Source organism: Haliotis rubra, unplaced genomic scaffold (genome assembly GCF_003918875.1).
Source record: "Haliotis rubra isolate DU_JTF1 unplaced genomic scaffold, ASM391887v1 Scf71, whole genome shotgun sequence".
Lineage (NCBI taxonomy): Eukaryota > Metazoa > Mollusca > Gastropoda > Lepetellida > Haliotidae > Haliotis > Haliotis rubra.
The window spans coordinates 838,781-859,178 of record NW_025767424.1 but is presented as its reverse complement, the minus strand read 5'-3'; the positions used below and the strand labels follow the sequence as shown (position 1 = coordinate 859,178).

Genomic DNA, 20,398 nt, shown 5'->3' with positions numbered 1-20,398 from the left:
AAGCATGCGCGAGTATCGACGCAGCACTTAGCTCGTCAACATTTCCTATCGCGTGCTTTAAGTAATTCAATCGTTGTGTACTTTGAGAATGGGCATGAGAAGGGTAAAATGGACAATATCGTCTACCCTGAAGTCTGGTATGAAAGTAGTCTTGTAAGTAGGAGTTATCGTTTTTTAAATAATTGCCATGGTAACCGACTCTTGCGTGAATGTGGACTGCGATTATTGGCTTGTAGTAATGGATAGTAATGAACAGAACCACGACTATATATCCATTAAGGGCTGCGTTTTATATTACAGTCAGTACTCTTCAACAAATTCAAAAATAAAAATTCGATATATTATTTGTTTTGAGGCACTCTGGATTATGTTTGTAAATTCACAATATAAAAGATGAACGGTTTGAACTGATTTATAGCCTGACATATATTCCTTTTATAAACAAGTGGAACTTGATATTGATTCTACAGGGAAATGAGCAACTGTTTTATTGACACACTATTAGTAAGATCAAATGCATATTTATGTATAACTTTGATGACGATAGCGATGAATTCAACTGTGTCTATGACAAGCACATACCTTTTCTGTCAATAACGAACTGGTTATAGAAAAAAGAGGTAGAATATACTAGTTGAGTCAATAACGATAAATAGATCTGCATATGAAATAACAAGTTAGTAACTACCAAGATGATAATAATGTATTTGTCAATATGTACATAATAACCAGACAGAATATACCTTTGGTGATAATGATGATTAGTTCAACCGTGTATTAAATAACAACGTGTACATACATGTACCTCTGGTGTCAAAAGCAACTGTGTATAAAGTAAAAGGTAGATAACTTTGACAATATTTAGTTTAGCTGGTTTGGGATACCACCTTTGATGACAATAATATAAAATCATGTAACCAGTTTGTACGTAAATGCTTTTGGCGACAATATTAGCAATGAATGACTGACATGATAACACGAATCCAAGGTGAGGTGAGGTGAAATTGGGTTTAGCGTCGTGCTTGAGAATATTTCGCTCATACGACGACGTGCATGTGTGTGTATGTGTGTAGGTGCGGCTGCTTGTACTAGCCCAGACTTCAGCTGGTTTTATAGTGCTAGCCTACTGAGATACCATGCCACAGTGAAGCATGGATACCCCACTCAGACACATTATGCTGACTCCGAGCCGACCAGTCCTTGTTGTACCCATTAATGCCGAGCGCCAGGCAGTGACCAACAAGTACCATATTTTAACGTCTTTTGGTATGACGCGGTCGGGGATCGAACCCGCGAACTTCCGCTCTCCGGACGGACGCTCTAACCACTACACCACGGAGGCGATCAACATGAATCCAAACGGTGGTGACTGTTCCTTCTGCAACCAGGGATCCGAGTGACCCTGTTGGTATTGGAGAAAAGCGAGACACCTTCATTACCAGACTAATAGTGGTGTCAGTCAAAACAGGTAATTGGTATTATTCTTAGAGGACGAGAAATTAAAGACTCGACGGGAAGAGGTGATGCTGTATTCGTAACATTAATTCATAGTCACTTGTTTTCTAGGCAACCGGAAGTGACACTCATCCTTTCCGCCCAATGGTAAGACGAGACGATGTCTGGTCGTGGTCATCGCTACATGGTCACTACTATTTTGCACAAAAATTGCTATCAGTGACATGACAGAGCAGTCAGGTTGAAATATGGGATGTGGTCAACCTCTAATAAGACTTTATCACTCACCAACTACAGATTTACAAATATCCCATGGTACAAGAATACCGGCACTTTGTCCTAATAGGGGGGACTGGTGGTGTGTTGGAAGTCGTCGTTGCGTTCCTTAGTCGTATCAGGATTTGATTATCCAGTTTCGTCATGATTATTATTGTTTGTTTGTGTTCAGCATTGCTCTTAGTGCTACCCGACATATCATCACACTTAGCAATATGTTAGTGGGATACTTAAAAAACAAGTAAATATGAAACACATTTACCTTTCCATTATTTCCATATTGACTAGGACCTAAATATGGAAAAGTTAACAAGTCATCCAACGTGTCTTGGTTACAGCATCTCAATTGCTTGTTACACTTTCGTTTTATAGGCTGTTACAGAACAGTCATGTTGACGTATATTTTCACCTCTGACTCTATCGATGAAGGTCATAAACATATGTTCTACAAGTCATAAACATACGTGGGTCGATCAAAAAGTACGTAGACTAACTGTTTTCTCGATGTCCAATGTTTGAAAAGCTTCCATTTTATTTGGAAGAAATCTTTAGCAAAGCCATATTCAAAATTTCACATGTGTGGGTAATGTAGTGAACGAGATATTAGTCATTGGGTATAATATTTCTAACAAAACTGCAGAAAATGAAAAACGACCTGTCATTTTGTACCTCTTGGATAATGGTATGCCCTCAGAATATATCATATAAAATATGTTCAGTATAGTATTGGATGACTTCTCGTCATAATCAACAGTCAAAGATTTGGATTGCTTAATTCATATTTAGTCGAGGGCTGTTTTTTAAGGACACCCCATTTCAATCTTCCTAAAACGTTGTGTCCAGATATTCAAGCTGGTACTGTTTACAATATATTGTGAGCTGACACTTGTGTGACCATTCAGTGTTTAGTTTGAACCCTTGGCATCATGTATGAATAAGTGAAAACATTAGAATAAGTTATGTCCTTATGATTACGTCATCAGAAGGGGGATGGGTAGTGTCTCCAAAACAAGCTCTTTCAGTCAACATGAAGGGGGAGTCACTTTAACAAGCGATTGTAATGTCAAATTGCTTTTTTATGAACTTTAATATCTAAGTGTGATTCTAGGGGACGTCTATCAATCTCAAACACACAAAATAGTTCTTGCATATTTTGTTTCCTGACGTTTTTTATGCATTTATTGTAGATTTTGAGGGAACCAAGACAAAAGGTCAAACAAAATGGGGATCGTGAGACTGGAACATAGCAAATCCAAATTGCTTGAGCTTAACAGATAATATGTAGAAAAGTAAAACATAAAAATAACTGCATTTGTATCGTTTTTTTGATGATTCTACATACTCGTATATGAAAAACATATTTTGATTACTCACATTCATATTTTGAAAAGTCAGATGGTTTTCCTCTCTATTTCCGATGATCCTTTGGCTTGGAAAGGGTTTGTTGCTTCTGTTTGCAATATATGACTGAAGTTCAGTCCATCCGGTAAGCGTATGTTTCCATGTTGTGGTTTGTGAGTAGTATTTATCATGTAGAATCCAATTAGATGTAATGAGTAGAAATGCAGGTTGAGGTAGAATGAATCACAAATATTATTGACAGCTTTCCATCATAATTGCATTTTATATTGGCAGGGAAGGTGATGTAGCCAAAGTTGTTATTTGGCATACGCTCGTCACGAATAATTCGAAGATCTGTATCCTATTTCCGCTGTGCCCCTGTGTTCTGTAAATATTACTGGAGTAGCGCCGTAAAACAATAATCTAAACTACCTGGTGAATAACTAGTTATACATATGACTGAACTTGAAACGTTCAAATATTCGTTGGAAAACGTCTGATTGATATATGTACTGATTATAGACTAAAGCATCTTGTTTCAAAGTCTCTTGTAGCATTTAATAGCTTGGACAAAAAGAATAATTGTATTTTAACATTTTCAAAGCAACTTTTTTTGTGTAAATCGGGTCTGTACAAAAACAAAAACTTTCAGATCCATTATGTCAATAAAATGGTTGTAAATTTGCTATAATTGATAACAGAATCCTGTTTTAATCTTTAACAGTAATAATTTTGAGGTGCCGTATACGTGACGAGTGGCGTAACATGGACCACAATTCTAACACTAACATCAAACACTAACGTTCAGACGTTATTTTGTACTCTTTTCATATCCATATATTCTACACCATATGGACGGTCAGGTAGCAGTTGGTTACAAGCTTCGATCCCCACATTGATACAATTAACAAAGCGTTCGTAACGTTACGACTTGTCGTAACTCTATAGTTTATTATGGGTTTACGAATGAAGTAGCGCTACGAACGTTTTGTGGATCTGCGCCTGATTTTCTCTGTAATTTTATTGCTAAAATAAACACACTCACTCACTCACTCACTCACTTTTTCGTGCATCAAAATCAACTAGATAACCTATTGATGCCGAGAAGCACTCAATCAGTTGTCAGTGTTACCACTGCCGCCTTGATAGAAAAGTTTGAACATTTTCCTTGGTAATCATGGTTTTAGAACTGCCCATGGTCAATACATAGTGGTAAATATAGACCAGGCTAGCTATTCTCGAAACGTTCGTAGCCTTACGAACTTCTTAAGCCCATTCTTTACACATTGGCTACGATCAAAGTTAAGAATTCTTAGGGCTACGAACGTTTGGAGAATAAGGGCACAGACCGGTGTATCCATATGAGTATTATATACGATTGCTATGTATTCTCCTACAAATTAGGTATCGTAAATTGTAACAATTATAATACACAGTCTACATATAACGGTATACCACAGTACTGATTGGCAGTTAAACTTCATTCTATCAAGTTAAATGTGATTAATCAGTATTTTCACTCTCCTACCCAGAGTTCCATGCGGCAAGCCAGCATAGTACCTCTGCCACAGGCAGAAAGATGTGACGATTCGTCACATCTTGCACCGTCCTGCGCCCTGATTTTCTTGCCCCGTCCATTCAACATAATGTACATATTTCTTAACTCTTGTATTTTTGACGAGTCTACACTTCTAATGAAACATCTTTGATAGAATGGTTTAGTTTCACTGAGAAAATATCCTAAAATGTGTAACACTATTTCAATTTGCGTAGCCATCCTTTGTTTACATAGGTTGTACGGCTCCACGTGCTGTCATCGAAGCCGACGGAGAGCAAACGATGCAGCCAGTTTGATGTCTAAATATATACTGTCATAGACCTAACTGTCGCAGTTGTGGAAGAATATGTATGTAACAATGTAAAACATTGTGAAGAGAGCGCCGAAAAGCTTGCGTAAGGCCAGTCTCTTATTATTATGAATATGCGGGTTTGTTTACAAACAAGAGAAAAGTCCGGTCACGTGATATGCAAATTAGCCTGTGGCAGTGATGTTATGCTAAGTCATCACCGCGCCGGAGTGTGCACTATTTTATATTAAAGGGCCGAAATGTGGGAATGACCTTCACCTTCATACCAGATACCGCAAGGTCATGCAGTCTACCAACTGGAGTTGTACACTGAAGTCCATAGGTACTCTCAGTCCAATCTCCCGCTTACCTTACAATACTATGATGAAATTTGACGTCAACACACATATAGATTTATAGAGTCAACTCACATATCTTGAAACGAAAATGACCTTGTCGAGTTTATATTTATCCTTTGCTACTATTCTTTCATCACAATTTGATTTCTCTTGGCACTAAAAATAACAATACTGCATTTATATATATTTGTCTGCTAATATGACAATACTGATAATCAGATAATGTGATTTCTCTATTTTTGATTCACTGTATGTGACGACCGAAGCCATATCAATCACTTCATTTACTGCTGTGATGTTTATGTTAGAGATCTATATATTGAATTAGTATGGGTTAATGTCATCGCATTAACGGTAGCCGCGCGTAGCGATGGGAGCTCCGCTTTTCATTTGTCGATTATGTAAATGAAATTACCATTTATTTAGTAATGATATATTTTCTTGATTTAAGAAGCGGGTGGATGCTCCGATAGAGGCTCGTTACGGTAACAGATCTATCCAGATGCCGTGCTACCTGTCGTTATATTCTCTGTCATTGGATGTCTGAATTGTTGTTCGGTTGTTTGTGATGTACGATTTTCATTTACACTAATTTGAAACAAGTGGAATTAATACCGTGTGGAGATTCTCAAATATTGTAGAATAAAAATTAAAATCTGACAAAATATGTCATATTCCGATTTGCACTTAGGTACCCCACACTACAAAAGTAAAGTGGGAGTGGATTTAGTTTTATGCCGCTTTTAGCGTCATTCCATCAATATAATGGCGGGGGACACCAGAAATAGGCTTTCCACATTGTACCCATGTGGGAAATCGAACCCGGGTCTTCGGCGTGACGAGCGAACGCTTTAACCTCAAGGCTACCCCACCTCCCCCAAGAGCAAGGAATGCTTCAGTTTTTCATCCATGGTGCGTTTGCAGCTTAACGTGATATACATTGTTGTCACATCACTTTATTTGGGACAATACTTCCAAACTGATGTAGTTACATTATATCTTATAGGTGAATACGTTAACGTGAAAGGTGAATGTGATCTGAAGTTGACTGTGAAAGCAATTGTGTAAATTACTGGACATGGTCTTTTGTGACACAGAAATTTGGGGATTTGACATTTAGGCAAGATGACGTCATCCCCATGGGCACTAATTCTTCTCCCTTTCTGGCGATCTCTTTCTTAATACATATGATCGAATCTTAACAAGGAAATTTGGCCGAGAAGTTTAAATTCAGGTATATTGACGATCTGACATTGTTCAATAGCTGTCAAAGAGCCGATTCCCAAGGACTGATTTAGATATCTGAACTAAAAATAGCTGTATACAACCGAAACAGACTTGCGAAACCGCCTCATCTGTTTCATATTTGGACTTACCACAGATTCAGAGTGGGAAAGGGATGACATGACCGTTTCAATTACCAACTCTTCCTTAATGCCGAGCAACACCCAGCAGCCTGTATCGTCCCAAGTCACAACAATCCACTGTACTCTTTGTAGGAAGATGTCAAAGAGTGATGAACAGATGTTTGCTCACAGAAGCCACAGTCAACGTGTAAATAAAGCGTTGCAAGAGTTGATATGTGTTGAAATGTGGATATTAATTCCATATTTGACACACGCGTGACCAAATGATGTCCAGTGAAATTCCCTGGTTTGACTTTTACCGTCCCGTGATTTTCAGGTGAACAATTGCCTTGCCTTTGTATGTGTTTGTGGCGCGTGTCATCAGTGGGAGCGGATATGCTCACCTCTTCGTGAACACCTGGTGTCGTCACAAGCTGATGACATAGTCCGACTCATACAATGAACACAGCTTTTTGCGGATATTTCTTCAGGAAATTATCATTAATTATGGAAATGGTTTGCATTGCATTGCATTTATTTACGTAGGAAATCAAGAAAAACATATATCCATGTCATTATCCTCATACATACATATATATACACTGGACAAAATAAGTTAGGGATATTGGTATTATTATGATTGATATTTTATCAGTGTGTCATGGAATAAATAGATCATTATTCATAATTTCAAAATTTACATATATCCCTAACTATTTTTGTCCAGTATATTTCAAACACATGAATATACATATTGACTAGTACAACCATGCAGAGTATATTCTATTAAATGGCAAGTCTATTTCGATCGAAAATGTTATTGAAATGATACACTAGATAATTTTTCATAAAACTTTTATTTAAAATCACTTTTGAAGTTGAACTACTTGTAATATGTTGCTGTAAATTAATTCTCTTCTTGGTCATATTTTCCTAATCGTTAGAAAATATCTTCAAAGCGCGTCATCACATATCGACCAAAACTTATGGTACGCGGATTACGGCACCAAATATACCCAGCTATACTTGAGTGATGTTTCATCCCAATGTATACAACGACAAAGCTACAGATTGCTTTCATAACCAACGTGGACGTCAGTGCAGTCCCAAAACAGATCTCTCTACAACGACGATGCTGACAGTGTACTATGTTGACACAGAGAGACTCCACGCGTACCATAATATAAATGCATTTCCATGACCGAGAGATACAGACGTTCCGTAAATAGAGTTAGAGTCACGTGAGCACTGCACGCGAGGCACCATCTGACCATGCATACAGAGAGGTGGAGAGCATGTGAATCAAACGTAATGGAACCACCTCCCCAATTCCACAAGGGAAATTAAATATGTCAGAACGCGGACATTGTTCCATTCACAAGGAATCGTAGACGTTTAGGAGAGTACTCGGGCTGAAGGCCTCGATATGTCACGGGCGATTTGAAAACACGATACACAGCTATAAATACTGGACTAGATCAAAGTGTCTGCTTGGTGGTCTTTTTAGTGTAATGGTCGAGACAAAATGTCGGTGTTTGTAACGCTAGAATAACTGTCCGTTATAAAATTATAAAAATAAAACGTTAGTTAGTATTTACTCGTCTTCTATATATTTTATATTGCTTCTTCTTGTTTGTTAGAGATCCAATAGTTTTTAGTTTTACGCTATCCTCTTTGTTAAACTTTGTGTTTTAAACTTTCAATTACACTTGTACAGTATATACTTTCAGAACTGCGTTCTAAGAGGGCCAAGATCTGAAATACTGCTTGACTTTAAATTTTAATTCACCCACTCTTTTCAAAAGGCTTTATCAAGAAGTTCGACGTGACAAATTACACGATATTTGTATCTTTAACGCAAAATTGTTTCATCTGCCAGACACACATTGGTCTCTGGCTGCGTCATACAGGAAGACGTCAAGAGCAGGTGGTACTGATAATCAGAAACATATGCATATATGTAATAGATATGATCTAGTCATTACATTTACATGTTTCAGTTACAAAAACAGCAATGTTATTAAATGGTACATGTCAAAGTACGATAAGCTTGTTATATAAGAGCTAAATGGAAAAGCAAACGTTACCTCTTGGCTGTAACTTTTCTGGAACGCAAGACGTCGTTTCACAGTGTCCGTATCAGACGACATGACCACGAATTGTCTTAAGAAGGTATTCCAAGATTTATTCCACTTGTGTACCAGGACAGCTACCTTCTGATAATGCTGATCCCTTGTCGAAACTTAGTTATAACGCTCGTCGTGGGCGGAGAGCGACGTTCCTTTACTCAAAGATTTATTTCTGACTTCATTAATAATTAAAATGCTATCCAATGATATTGGTCTGTGTATTAAATCCAATCCCAGTCCGTTTTTTTCTAGTTCCTTCGTGAAGGCCTAGCCCTCTCTGTATTGTCCCAACGCTATTAGGTGGTTTCCGGTGTACGCCACCACTGCGCGGCTCGCGCGCTCCCGTGACGTCATAGATCGAAGCACACTCTTCACAAGTCAAACTCAGGTCTACGTCCCGGCATACCTTGAATAGAAGTCGATTCATACCTACTCGGGTAGAGAGAAGCAGACGTTTCGTAACAATACCAAGGTACTTGTCTCGTTAGTGTTCAATAAAACCCTTAAAGGAACGCTATGGAGCAAATTTGCCGTGAATGCGGACACGGCAGTGACTTCCCATCCGCTGAATGCCTTCACAGAGGACAGATAAAGCATTGATCAGAGACACATTGACTTGTAGCGATCTGGTGTAGGCTCTGCCACACTGCATGCACGTCCTACAGGTGATGTTGGGTGATTGAGAGGCAATATCGTAATGAAATTATATTGGCACAAAAAACATTTGTGCTTACTCTGACTCACAAATGACATAATATGTATAACAAGTACTCACTAACTGTTACAAGGAGATGACTGGGCTGTTCTAACATTGCTGGTTATCTCAGTGCGTTGGAAAAAAGGACACGGTACATCGTTTGATGTGATGGCTGTGATCCAGTTGAACATAATTCAAAGGTAATTCAATCGTGTTTCGAACTGAAAATTGAAATATTAACTATGTATGCATAAACATTTACATTATTTCAACGTGTTCTTCATACTAGTAGGGGTTTTTTGGGGGGGGGTTTGCCACTGTTTGTTCATCCGGAACGTTCTTTGATCTCGTTGCACTCTGTGGATTGAGCATCTGCAGAGTGTTTGTTGTTTGTTTGTTTGTTTGTTTGTTTGTTGTTTATTTGTTTGTTGCTTGCACTCAACAATATTCCAGCTGTATGGCGGCGGTCTGTAAATGATCAAGTCGGGACCAGACAATCCAGTGATCAACAGCATGAGCATCGAGGCAAAAATACTTCCATTTGAGGCATTCTATATTTTGATCGTATCCATATTGTGCGGAATTTAATAATAATAATAATAGTGCACATTTATAATGCGCTCATTTCCACGCTAGCAGCATGTTCAAGGCACAACAATCAAAAGTACATGGGAAGGAATGATGACAGTGTTAGTATAATCCATAGAACTGGCGGAAAAGATAGGTTTTGAGACTCACTTTGAATGAATCAAACGTTGAGAAAGTTTAAGATCTTGGGGAAGAAAGTTCCACATGTAGGGGGCATAATGTTCAAAACATCTTTGACCAAAGGACTTGAGTTTGTATTGTGGCACTGTCAGTAGGTTCTGGTGTTGAGATCTTAGTTCCCGTTTCCTTTTTCCAGCATTTAGTTAGTTTGTGCAATTACCTGTTAACTGTACAACCATGCACAGAACCTTCTTAACTTTCTCAGGTCCAAATGTAAACTATAAAACGATGACGGCTACTTCCGTGACACACGAGGTCCAAACGTTAAGTGTAAAACAATGACGCCTACTTCTTTGACACATGAGGAACAAGTGTTAAATATACAACAATAACGGTTACTTCCGTGACACGGGGCGAATATATATTAATTATTCACAGGACTATCTTGACATATATAGGGAAAAGATGTTAACTGTACGACTATCATTGATACTTTCTCTATACATGGGAAATATATGTTAAGTGTACAACCATGACAGCTACTTCCGTGACACATGAGGAAGAAATGTTAACTGTACAACCATGACAGCTACTTCCTTGACACATGAGGAACAACTGTTAACTGTACAACCATGACAGCTACTTCCGTGACACATGAGGAACATATATTAACTGTACAACCATGACAGCTACTTCCGTGACACATGAGGAACAAATATTAACTGTACAACCATGACAGCTACTTCCGTGACACATGAGGAACATATATTAACTGTATAACCATGACAGCTACTTCCTTGACACATTAGGAACAACTGTTCACTGTACAACCATGACAGCTACTTCCTTGACACATGAGAAACAAATATTAACTGTACAACCATGACAGCTACTTCCTTGACACATGAGCAACAAATGTTAACTGTACAACCATGACAGCTACTTCCGTGACACATGAGTAACAAATGTTTACTGTACAACAGTGACAGCATCTTCCGTGACACATGAGGAACAAATATTATCTGTACAACCATGACAGCTACTTCCGTGACACATGAGAAACAATCGTTAACTGTACAACCATGACAGCTACTTCCGTGACACATGAGGAACAAATCTTATCTGTACAACCATGACAGCTACTTCCGTAACACATGACACATGAGGAACCATGTTAACTGTACAACCATGACAGCTACTTCCGTGACACATGAGGAACATATATTAACTGTACAACCATGACAGCTACTTCCGTGACACACGAGGAACAAATATTAACTGTACAACCATGACAGCTACTTCCGTGACACATGAGGAACATATATTAACTGTATAACCATGACAGCTACTTCCTTGACACATTAGGAACAACTGTTCACTGTACAACCATGACAGCTACTTCCTTGACACATGAGAAACAAATATTAACTGTACAACCATGACAGCTACTTCCTTGACACATGAGCAACAAATATTAACTGTACAACCATGACAGCTACTTCCGTGACACATGAGGAACAAATGTTTACTGTACAACAGTGACAGCAACTTCCGTGACACATGAGGAACAAATATTAACTGTACAACCATGACAGCTACTTCCGTGACACATGAAGACAATCGTTAACTGTACAACCATGACAGCTACTTCCGTGACACATGAGGAACAAGTATTAACTGTACAACCATGACAGCTACTTCCTTGACACATGAGCAACAAATATTAACTGTACAACCATGACAGCTACTTCCGTGACACATGAGGAACAAATCTTATCTGTACAACCATGAGAGCTACTTCCTTGACACATGAGGAACAACTGTTAACTGTACAACCATGACAGCTACTTCCGTGACACATGAGGAACATATATTAACTGTACAACCATGACAGCTACTTCCGTGACACACGAGGAACAAATATTAACTGTACAACCATGACAGCTACTTCCGTGACACATGAGGAACATATATTAACTGTATAACCATGACAGCTACTTCCTTGACACATTAGGAACAACTGTTCACTGTACAACCATGACAGCTACTTCCTTGACACATGAGAAACAAATATTAACTGTACAACCATGACAGCTACTTCCTTGACACATGAGCAACAAATATTAACTGTACAACCATGACAGCTACTTCCGTGACACACGAGGAACAAATGTTTACTGTACAACAGTGACAGCAACTTCCGTGACACATGAACAAATATTATCTGTACAACCATGACAGCTACTTCCGTGACACATGAGGAACAATCGTTAACTGTACAACCATGACAACTACTTCCTTGACACATGAGGAACAAGTATTAACTGTACAACCATGACAGCTACTTCCGTAACACATGAGGAACAAATGTTAACTGTACAACCATGACAACTACTTCCTTGACACATGAGTAACAAATGTTAACTGTACAACCATGACAGCTACTTCCGTGACACATGAGTAACAAATATTAACTGTACAACCATGACAGCTACTTCCGTGACACCTGAGGAACAAATATTAACTGTACAACTATGACAGCTACTTTCTTGACACATGAGGAACAAATGTTAACTGTACAACCATGACAGCTACTTCCGTGACACATGGGGAACAAATGTTAACTGTACAACCATGACAGCTACTTCCGTGACACGAGGATAAATGTTAACTGTACAACCATGAGAGCTACTTCCTTGACACACGAGGAACAAATGTTAACTGTACAACCATGACAGCTACTTCCGTGACACATGAGGAACAAATGTTTACTGTACAACCATGACAGCTACTTCCGTGACACATGAGGAACAAATATTAACTGTACAACTCCTTGACACACGAGGTCCGACACGGTTGAAGTACAACCGTGTTCAGCTCGGCTAGACGCTGGAGGTTTGCATGTGTTTATAATAACTACTTTTTTGGCAAGCGTTTTCCTTCGTTCGTGTAATCAGCGATGTTGTTTTCAACTAACACTATTGTAAGATTTAGTCTTAGCACTCTGGATATTTAACCTGGTTATATAACATAATAACTGAATATAGGTAACGGGTCGATCCGACATATGCAGCTGTCACTGTATACCTGCTCATCTATATCCATGTTATATCCATGTTATCTCTGGAATGAAAACAAAACCAGTTGTGTGTTTATTTTCTAGAATTATGATGTTGATCCTGCTGACGATGTTTTTATGTTCAAGCTTTTAAAGCTGCCTTTGCTTTATCGTGGTGTGTTCGTGTGCATGTGCATGTGTGCGCGCGCGTGTGTGTGTGTAAATATTAGACTCGGAGCCAAACAGAGCAATGGTTGATATCACAAGCAATGCCGACAGATTTCGATGACATAGAGTTAACGTTTCAGCGTGACTGACTACCCGGTGTTCTTTTCATCTGCAGGGCTCACTTTCACGAAACGGCCTCCGTGCTACGATCATCGTAACGGCCATACTGTAACGCAAAGTTAACGGCCACATGGACCCGGGACTGTTTGATTGGCATTCGATCTGTTGGTGGGTAAACGGGTAAAGGAGCAAGGTGCAGTTTTGGGGATAACAATGGATAGAGCCTTTTAACGACCTTTCGATGTAGTTTCTTATGCTGTTGTCAAGTTTCTGCTAATTTCCGTAGACGACTGTGGACTAGTGAATCTCACGAACGACGACGATTGTGACAACAGAAAGTAATTCTTGGAAATTGTTTTTTCTTAGTTTTTCGTGGCCTTAAGATCTATGTGTTCATTTCTTTCTATCTCTGTTTCGAATGGGGAAGTGTTGTTGAATCGTCACGCCGAAGATCCGGGTTCGATTCCCCACATGGGCACAATGTGTTGCCCATTTCTGTGTGGACTAAACCCAGTCAGTCTGTTTTGAATGTGTGACTGTTGACTGTGTGTTGACTGTGTGGACTGCACCCATTTGGTGGAATCGAACCATATTTTCAGCATAAGGAGAGATAGCTTCATCTACCAGGCCACCTCACCGCCCAAAACATACAGTTGATTATTTTTTAATGTTAATCTCCGCTTATATATAACCCTCTACCTATGGTTGGAGTCGCACTGGTTGATAACGGTGTAAGAATCTACATTAGAATGTCGCTACACGCAGATAACTAAAACAGCTATCTATATCGTTGTTTCTAAGATGCCTAGCGGTTAGAACAATCGAAAAAACAACATTATCAGACAATAAAGGTATAGTTTTTTGATGACGTAACAATTGAATGACGTTATCCCGTCACTGCGCCATTCTAGTGTGCCCCCTCGTAATCGAACCATTTTACATTATGTCACAATGTAAGCGACGTTACGCAAGCGTCCTCGTGCTTAAACTATAATAGTTCAGGGCAAAAGTGTGTTTTATTACACTATACATGGTGTTAGAGCGAACTGTATTTCTTAAATGTTGTCCTATTCAGTGAAAGAATATATCAATCATGAATATGTATAGTTCAAAGCGCCATCTCAAGGACACTGATTGGCATTTTTGCATATTAAATATAAGCTGTACACGCTCTAGCAAACTTGAACAATATGGAACAACAGTTTTAAATTGTAGTAGTGATATTAGCAACATATGTTTGTGTCCTGGAATCGGACAATCACACCAGCACACTTGTCCATGGCGGTCTCTTTCCATCTATTGAGACTGGGGGCTGTTTGGATCGGCTCGAATGCCATTCTGCTTTAAATGGCTTCAAAAGTATTTCATTATTATTTAATACTACAGTTCTTAAAACTAACATTGAAGAGTTGCTATTTATTTAAATATTGTTCCGAGCTCACCACGAGTTTGCAGGGTAATTAACCTTTCTTTCTTAACTATTAGAGGTTCCTGTCACGCTCAAGGGACGCAACTCTATATTGCGAATTGTGGTGTCATGGATTAAAGGTCGCCATATTAAATATCAGTTGTCACGAACAAAAATAACACTATAAACAAAATGATAATATAAATTATCCAACAAAACCAAATCTTCCACATGCTTACAGTGATAAAACAAACAGGGCACATATCTGAGACAGGGGAGACAGGTGAGACAGGTGAGACAGGACACCTTCACCCGTAGTCTGTCATACAGACCCTGAAACCAATATATCCAAGAAAGCCCATGCAAGTCTAGAATATGTAGCAAGTCTAGATTACCCAGACAGTCTCTGGGTTCCTTTTAATTATATTTTATGATTATGTGTGTGTGTGTGTGTGTGTGTGTGTGTGTGTGTGTGTGTGTGTTAAAAAAATACATTCATTTCAGCGACTAGATATCTTGACTGCTGTTGCTGGCGCTTCTTAACCACCATGGGGTAAGCTGCCAACTCCTGTTCCGTAAGGTAATCGCACTCAGGACCCTTATCCCCTTGGTGCACGTCCTGCCCAAGCAGTCGGGACACCAGCCATGTGAATCCTTACCACTTTTGGGGAGATGACAGCTGTCACACTTGGAGGTAAACACCTACACTGTCTTCGTCTCTGAAGGCTCCAGCAACAGGTCCGCCATCTTGACCAAAATCGGTAAACAAACTGACCAAACACGCAACCTGACAGAAAAACACGAATCTAATATAAAAATATACTTGTGAAACAAACAATATTGAAACACAACTTCAAAGAAACACAAAACGATGAAAGAGTTAACACTGAAATAATATCAGATAAATCGTAAACGCAACCTCTCAGCAAAAAGCTTTGAAGAAGGAATGGTGCCTCTGAGTTTCCGGTCATGCGCATTGCATACAAATGACAGATACTACTATTGTGACAACTCTTTTATTCAGTGGAGCATAAAGTAAGCTTCTAGTGTACCAGAAGGAAAATGCATTTATTGTGAAGCAGAATAAGTTAAGGGGAGGTGGGGTAGCCTAGTGGTTAAAGCGTTGGCTCGTCACGCCGAAGACCGGGGTTCGAATCCCCACATGGGTAAAATGTGTGAAGCCCATTTCTGGTGTCCCCTGCCGTAATGTTGCTGGAATATTGCTAAAAGCGGCGTAAAACCATACTCAGTCAGTCAGTCAGAGTAAGTTAAAAGAATAGTAAATAGTATTATCTGTGGGACAAATGGGGTGTCCCTTCAAAAAATCCCTTCCCTTTAAATTCCGTTATAGGTTCCATCAGTATTACCTAACAGATGGTGTTTGTATTACAAGTTCGTATTATCTGATCCTATCAAGAACCAAACATGTGGCGGAAGCGATCTTAACTTTGCGTTACAGTATGGCCGTTACGATGATCGTTGCACTGAGGCCGTTTCGTGAAAGTGAGCCCTACAGATGAAAAGAACACCGGGTAGTCAGTCACGTTGAAACGTTAATTCTATGTGTTGTCACAACCTCTAGTGTACATTACAGTACACAACCCTGTGCACTTAAAAGAACCCACGAATCCGTTGGTAAATGACCAGATGGTGGCCACATGAATACGTGCAAACACCTAGTTGCGGGTACAGCAACGTGCAGTGAACTTGGACAAAGTACTGTGACTATGTGTCCCATTCCACCCAGCAGTAAATGGGTACCTCGTTAGGATGAGAAAGCCACAATAACTCGGTGCGCCTAGTGGCTGCAAGAGTTGTATACTGCCCAGGGAGTTGAGATTGATAATACGATGTGCCATTGAGATTGACATCCAATGATCGACGGAAAAAATATCAGCGCCTTGAGCATGCACTAGTTGCCTGGATATGTGCGCTATTTAAATATCCTATAATAAATAAAATCAGATAGGAAATATGGTCGTGACAATATCCATATCGAAAAGCGGTTTATCAGAAATCCACAACTGCAGCAATCAAGTTTATGTTTATGAGAGACTAAGGTAAAATGTACAAGACAAACAATTATGGGTGTCAACTTCTTTATTGTATACACAACGTTTTGGGGCTCCTCCTTGCCCCTTCGTCAGGTGAATAGTGACTAGTGAGTGAGTGAGTGAGTTTAGCTTTACGCCGCTTTTAGCAATATTCCAGCACTATCACGGCGGGGAACACCAAAATGGGGAATAGCGACATATAGCAGGTATACAGGAAATGCCACGATTGTCAAATACGTGAACGTGTCGTTGGCATGTTGCAAGCGGGAAGATCAGTTATTGACGTACAATGGGAAGCCGTCGTACTGTGTATGACTTGCGAGGTCGTCTACAACAAACTGGACTTCTGATCGCCCAAGGTTGAGTAGTCCACATGTACGTCACGAGCAGAAGATAAACGTCACACGTGACAGATTTCTGCCGGCTACACGAACCAGGGCTGAGATGTTTAGAGGTCGAAAGAACAATTCGAAACCGGTTGCGGGCTGCCAATCTCCATTCTCGAAATGGGCCAATATTGACGTTTCAAACGTCACGGTATGGGCCCAACGTCACCTCCGATGGACACTGGAATCGAGTCGTCTTTAGCGATGAATCCAGGTTTACCCTCAGATTCGCGGACGGCAGGCATTAAGTCTTGAGACGACGTCGTGAACGGAAGTACAGGAAGTCCAATGAGTCTAGTTGCATGGTGTGTGGGGTGCTTTCTGTGGGAACAACCGTTGATGTCACGTGGAAACCTCACAAGCGAGGTGCTCACCCTGAACTCGTTCCTTTCATAGCTCATGGCCCAATTGATCGGCCGCATACCGCGTTGTTGACACGAAATTTCCCAAAACGCTGGAATCAACGTCATGGACTGGCCATCGAGGTCCCCTGACCTTAATCAATAGAGCACGTTTGGGATGCTTGGGAGAAGGCTTCGTGGTCTTAGGAACCAACCTCAGAAGCAGGATGCTGTTACAATGGCGCAGAATCCCCAACCACGTGTTCACAAGGATAAGAGTCGATGTAATTGTGGTGAAAGCACGATATTAAACTATGACTCTAATTAATGTTTTGGAAAGGTGGAACTGAAAATGAATTGACGATGTAACAATTTATTCAATGTATATACTAGTAATGTCATGAAGCCAGTGTGAAAAGTATAATAAAAATCATGAGATGAAAGAGAATACATATAAAGCAGAATTTCAAGTGGTTTAAGTGGGTAAGTGTAGTCTAATTTTACAAAGGATGGCTGTTTATTGATATACAAAAAGCCAGGATGGGATTAGGGATGAACATCTTGTAGGCTTTATGAGTCTATGAAATATAGCGAAATTGCACACTGGGAATGCAGACTTATCCGTCTTTGGCACCAACTCGAGGAAAGTCAGTTTGAGTGTCACATGGAGACGTGTGGTGGCGCTGAAGTCAATACCTCGTGTGACCACCGTGGGCATCCAGAACTGCACGGCATCGCCTCGGCATCGAACGAATAAGTCTCAGAATCTCGTGTTGCCCAATCGCAGCCCACTCTGCCTGTAGTGCCTGTGCGAGATGCTGAAGTGTCTGGGGCTGAGGGTTACGGCGTCGCACCCGTCTGTCCAGGGCATCCCACAGATGTTCGGTCGGGTTTAAGTCCGGTGATCTTGAGGGCCAGGGGAGCCTATTGATGTTGTGCTTCTGGAGGATTCTCTAGTGTGACGTGCTGTGTGGGGTCTGGCATTGTCCTGTTGAAACAACTCCCTCTGGCGATCAATGATTGGAAGGAGGTGTGGGCGTAGAATTTCGTCACAGTACCGTTGAGCTGTCAGGTTGCCCTGGATCATCACCAAATCACTTCTCCTACGGCAGGTGATCGCTCCCCACATCATAACACTTCCCCGGCCGAATCTGTCCACCTGGGGAACGCAAGCGTCGGCGAAACGTTCACGTCGACGTCTGTACACCCGCATTCTTCCATCGCGTCGTTCCAATAGAAATCGTGATTCATCACTGAACCAGATTCTACGCCAATTCGGTAGGTTCCAGGCCTGAACGTTGGTGCACCATTGAACTCGATGTCGACGATGTTGTTGTCGAAGCACAGGGCCAAAATAAGGTCTTCTGGCACGTAAACCAGCCTCTCTCAACCTGTTCCTGACGGTCTGTGCAGAAAGCCTCCTCAATCCGGGTATTTGTCGAGCGGTACCGGTCGCCGTAGCTGTTCGATGACGCAGGTGATGTACCCGGATGTAGCGATCCTGCGCCGCAGTGGTCGCTCGAGATCACCCACTACGAGGGGCATCTGCTACCGCATTCTGCCGGCGATATCTCTCCCAGAGCCGTGAAATGGTGCTTTGGTGAACATTCATGCGTCGGGCAACTGCACGTTGAGACTGGCCAGCTTCAAGCAAACCAATAGCGATATGACGGTTGGCTTCACTTAGACGTGGCATTTTGCGTTCGTCAACAATATTCCAAATACAGTGAATAATCGACAGACAGCGATCAACCTTTATACCCATCATTGAGACTATCTGATCCCCAACTTTCACGTGCATTGCATGTGAATTGTGTATTCTGTGACACTACAAGCCGAAATTGAAAATCATGCTGTTAAATACGGGTATTTTACGGATGGTGCGTTTTGTTATGATGTTTCAAAACATAAACACCATAGGACTCATAAACAGAGCAAAACCTTTTTTAAAATGAATCACGTTTTAATTCATTGCTACATGAAATTGCTATTTTCATGATGCGTTTCTATTTTGGGAGAGTATATTTGTAACAGGACGTTGTAGATTTACTTGCCAGCATTTGTAGATTTGTTACCAGTTAGATATTATGCTGATTTAACACTTTAGGGATGCTATGATTGCCTTTCAGGTAATTGCCGCGGTATAAAATGATACATACTGAACCTATAAACACAACATGTTACGTTTCGGTAAATTGGTTGCAACAGTTAATTAGAAATTCAAATTGATACTTCTTTCAAATAGTGATCAGTGTTACGAATATACATGCATGGTTACTGTATGTTTTGATATGTATTTGTATGTAATTGTATGTAATTACTGAAAGTTCACGAAGGTGGTCGTTGCTTATGTGGAGCTGATTGTGGCAGTGAATTGTTTTCGTGTTTGTTCAGGCAAACGACTTGACTCTGCGTGTGTTTGTGACAAGTGTCACCGGTGGAGCAGGATCCGCTTACCGTTTTGTGAACCCCCTCTGCCATATTTGTCTTGATAGTGATTCATAAAGATATGTTCATTCTCATGCTCACGAATCGTACAGAGGAGTTTGCTTTTAGCAGAGATTTCTCTTATATATTTTTATATCACACGATTCCGAAGAAAGACAACCAGTCAGTCCAAACCACCAACTCACACTTATATTAACATGAACTGTTTTGGATTATATTGAACATGGATAAACGTAAATATATATTATTTAAATTAT

At 40.2% G+C, this 20,398-nt stretch overlaps 1 protein-coding gene across 1 annotated transcript in view; it reads right to left on the bottom strand.

Moving 5' to 3' along the window:
* Positions 1-9,381, bottom strand: part of LOC124259093 (tyrosine 3-monooxygenase-like) — a 67,657-nt gene extending 58,276 nt beyond the window's left edge. The window contains exon 1 of the mRNA XM_046693184.1: positions 8,712-9,381. Within this exon, the coding sequence (XP_046549140.1) occupies positions 8,712-8,774 (63 nt within the window). The 5' untranslated portion in view covers positions 8,775-9,381. The remainder of the gene's footprint in view (positions 1-8,711) is intronic.
* Positions 9,382-20,398: the final 11,017 nt, after the last annotated feature.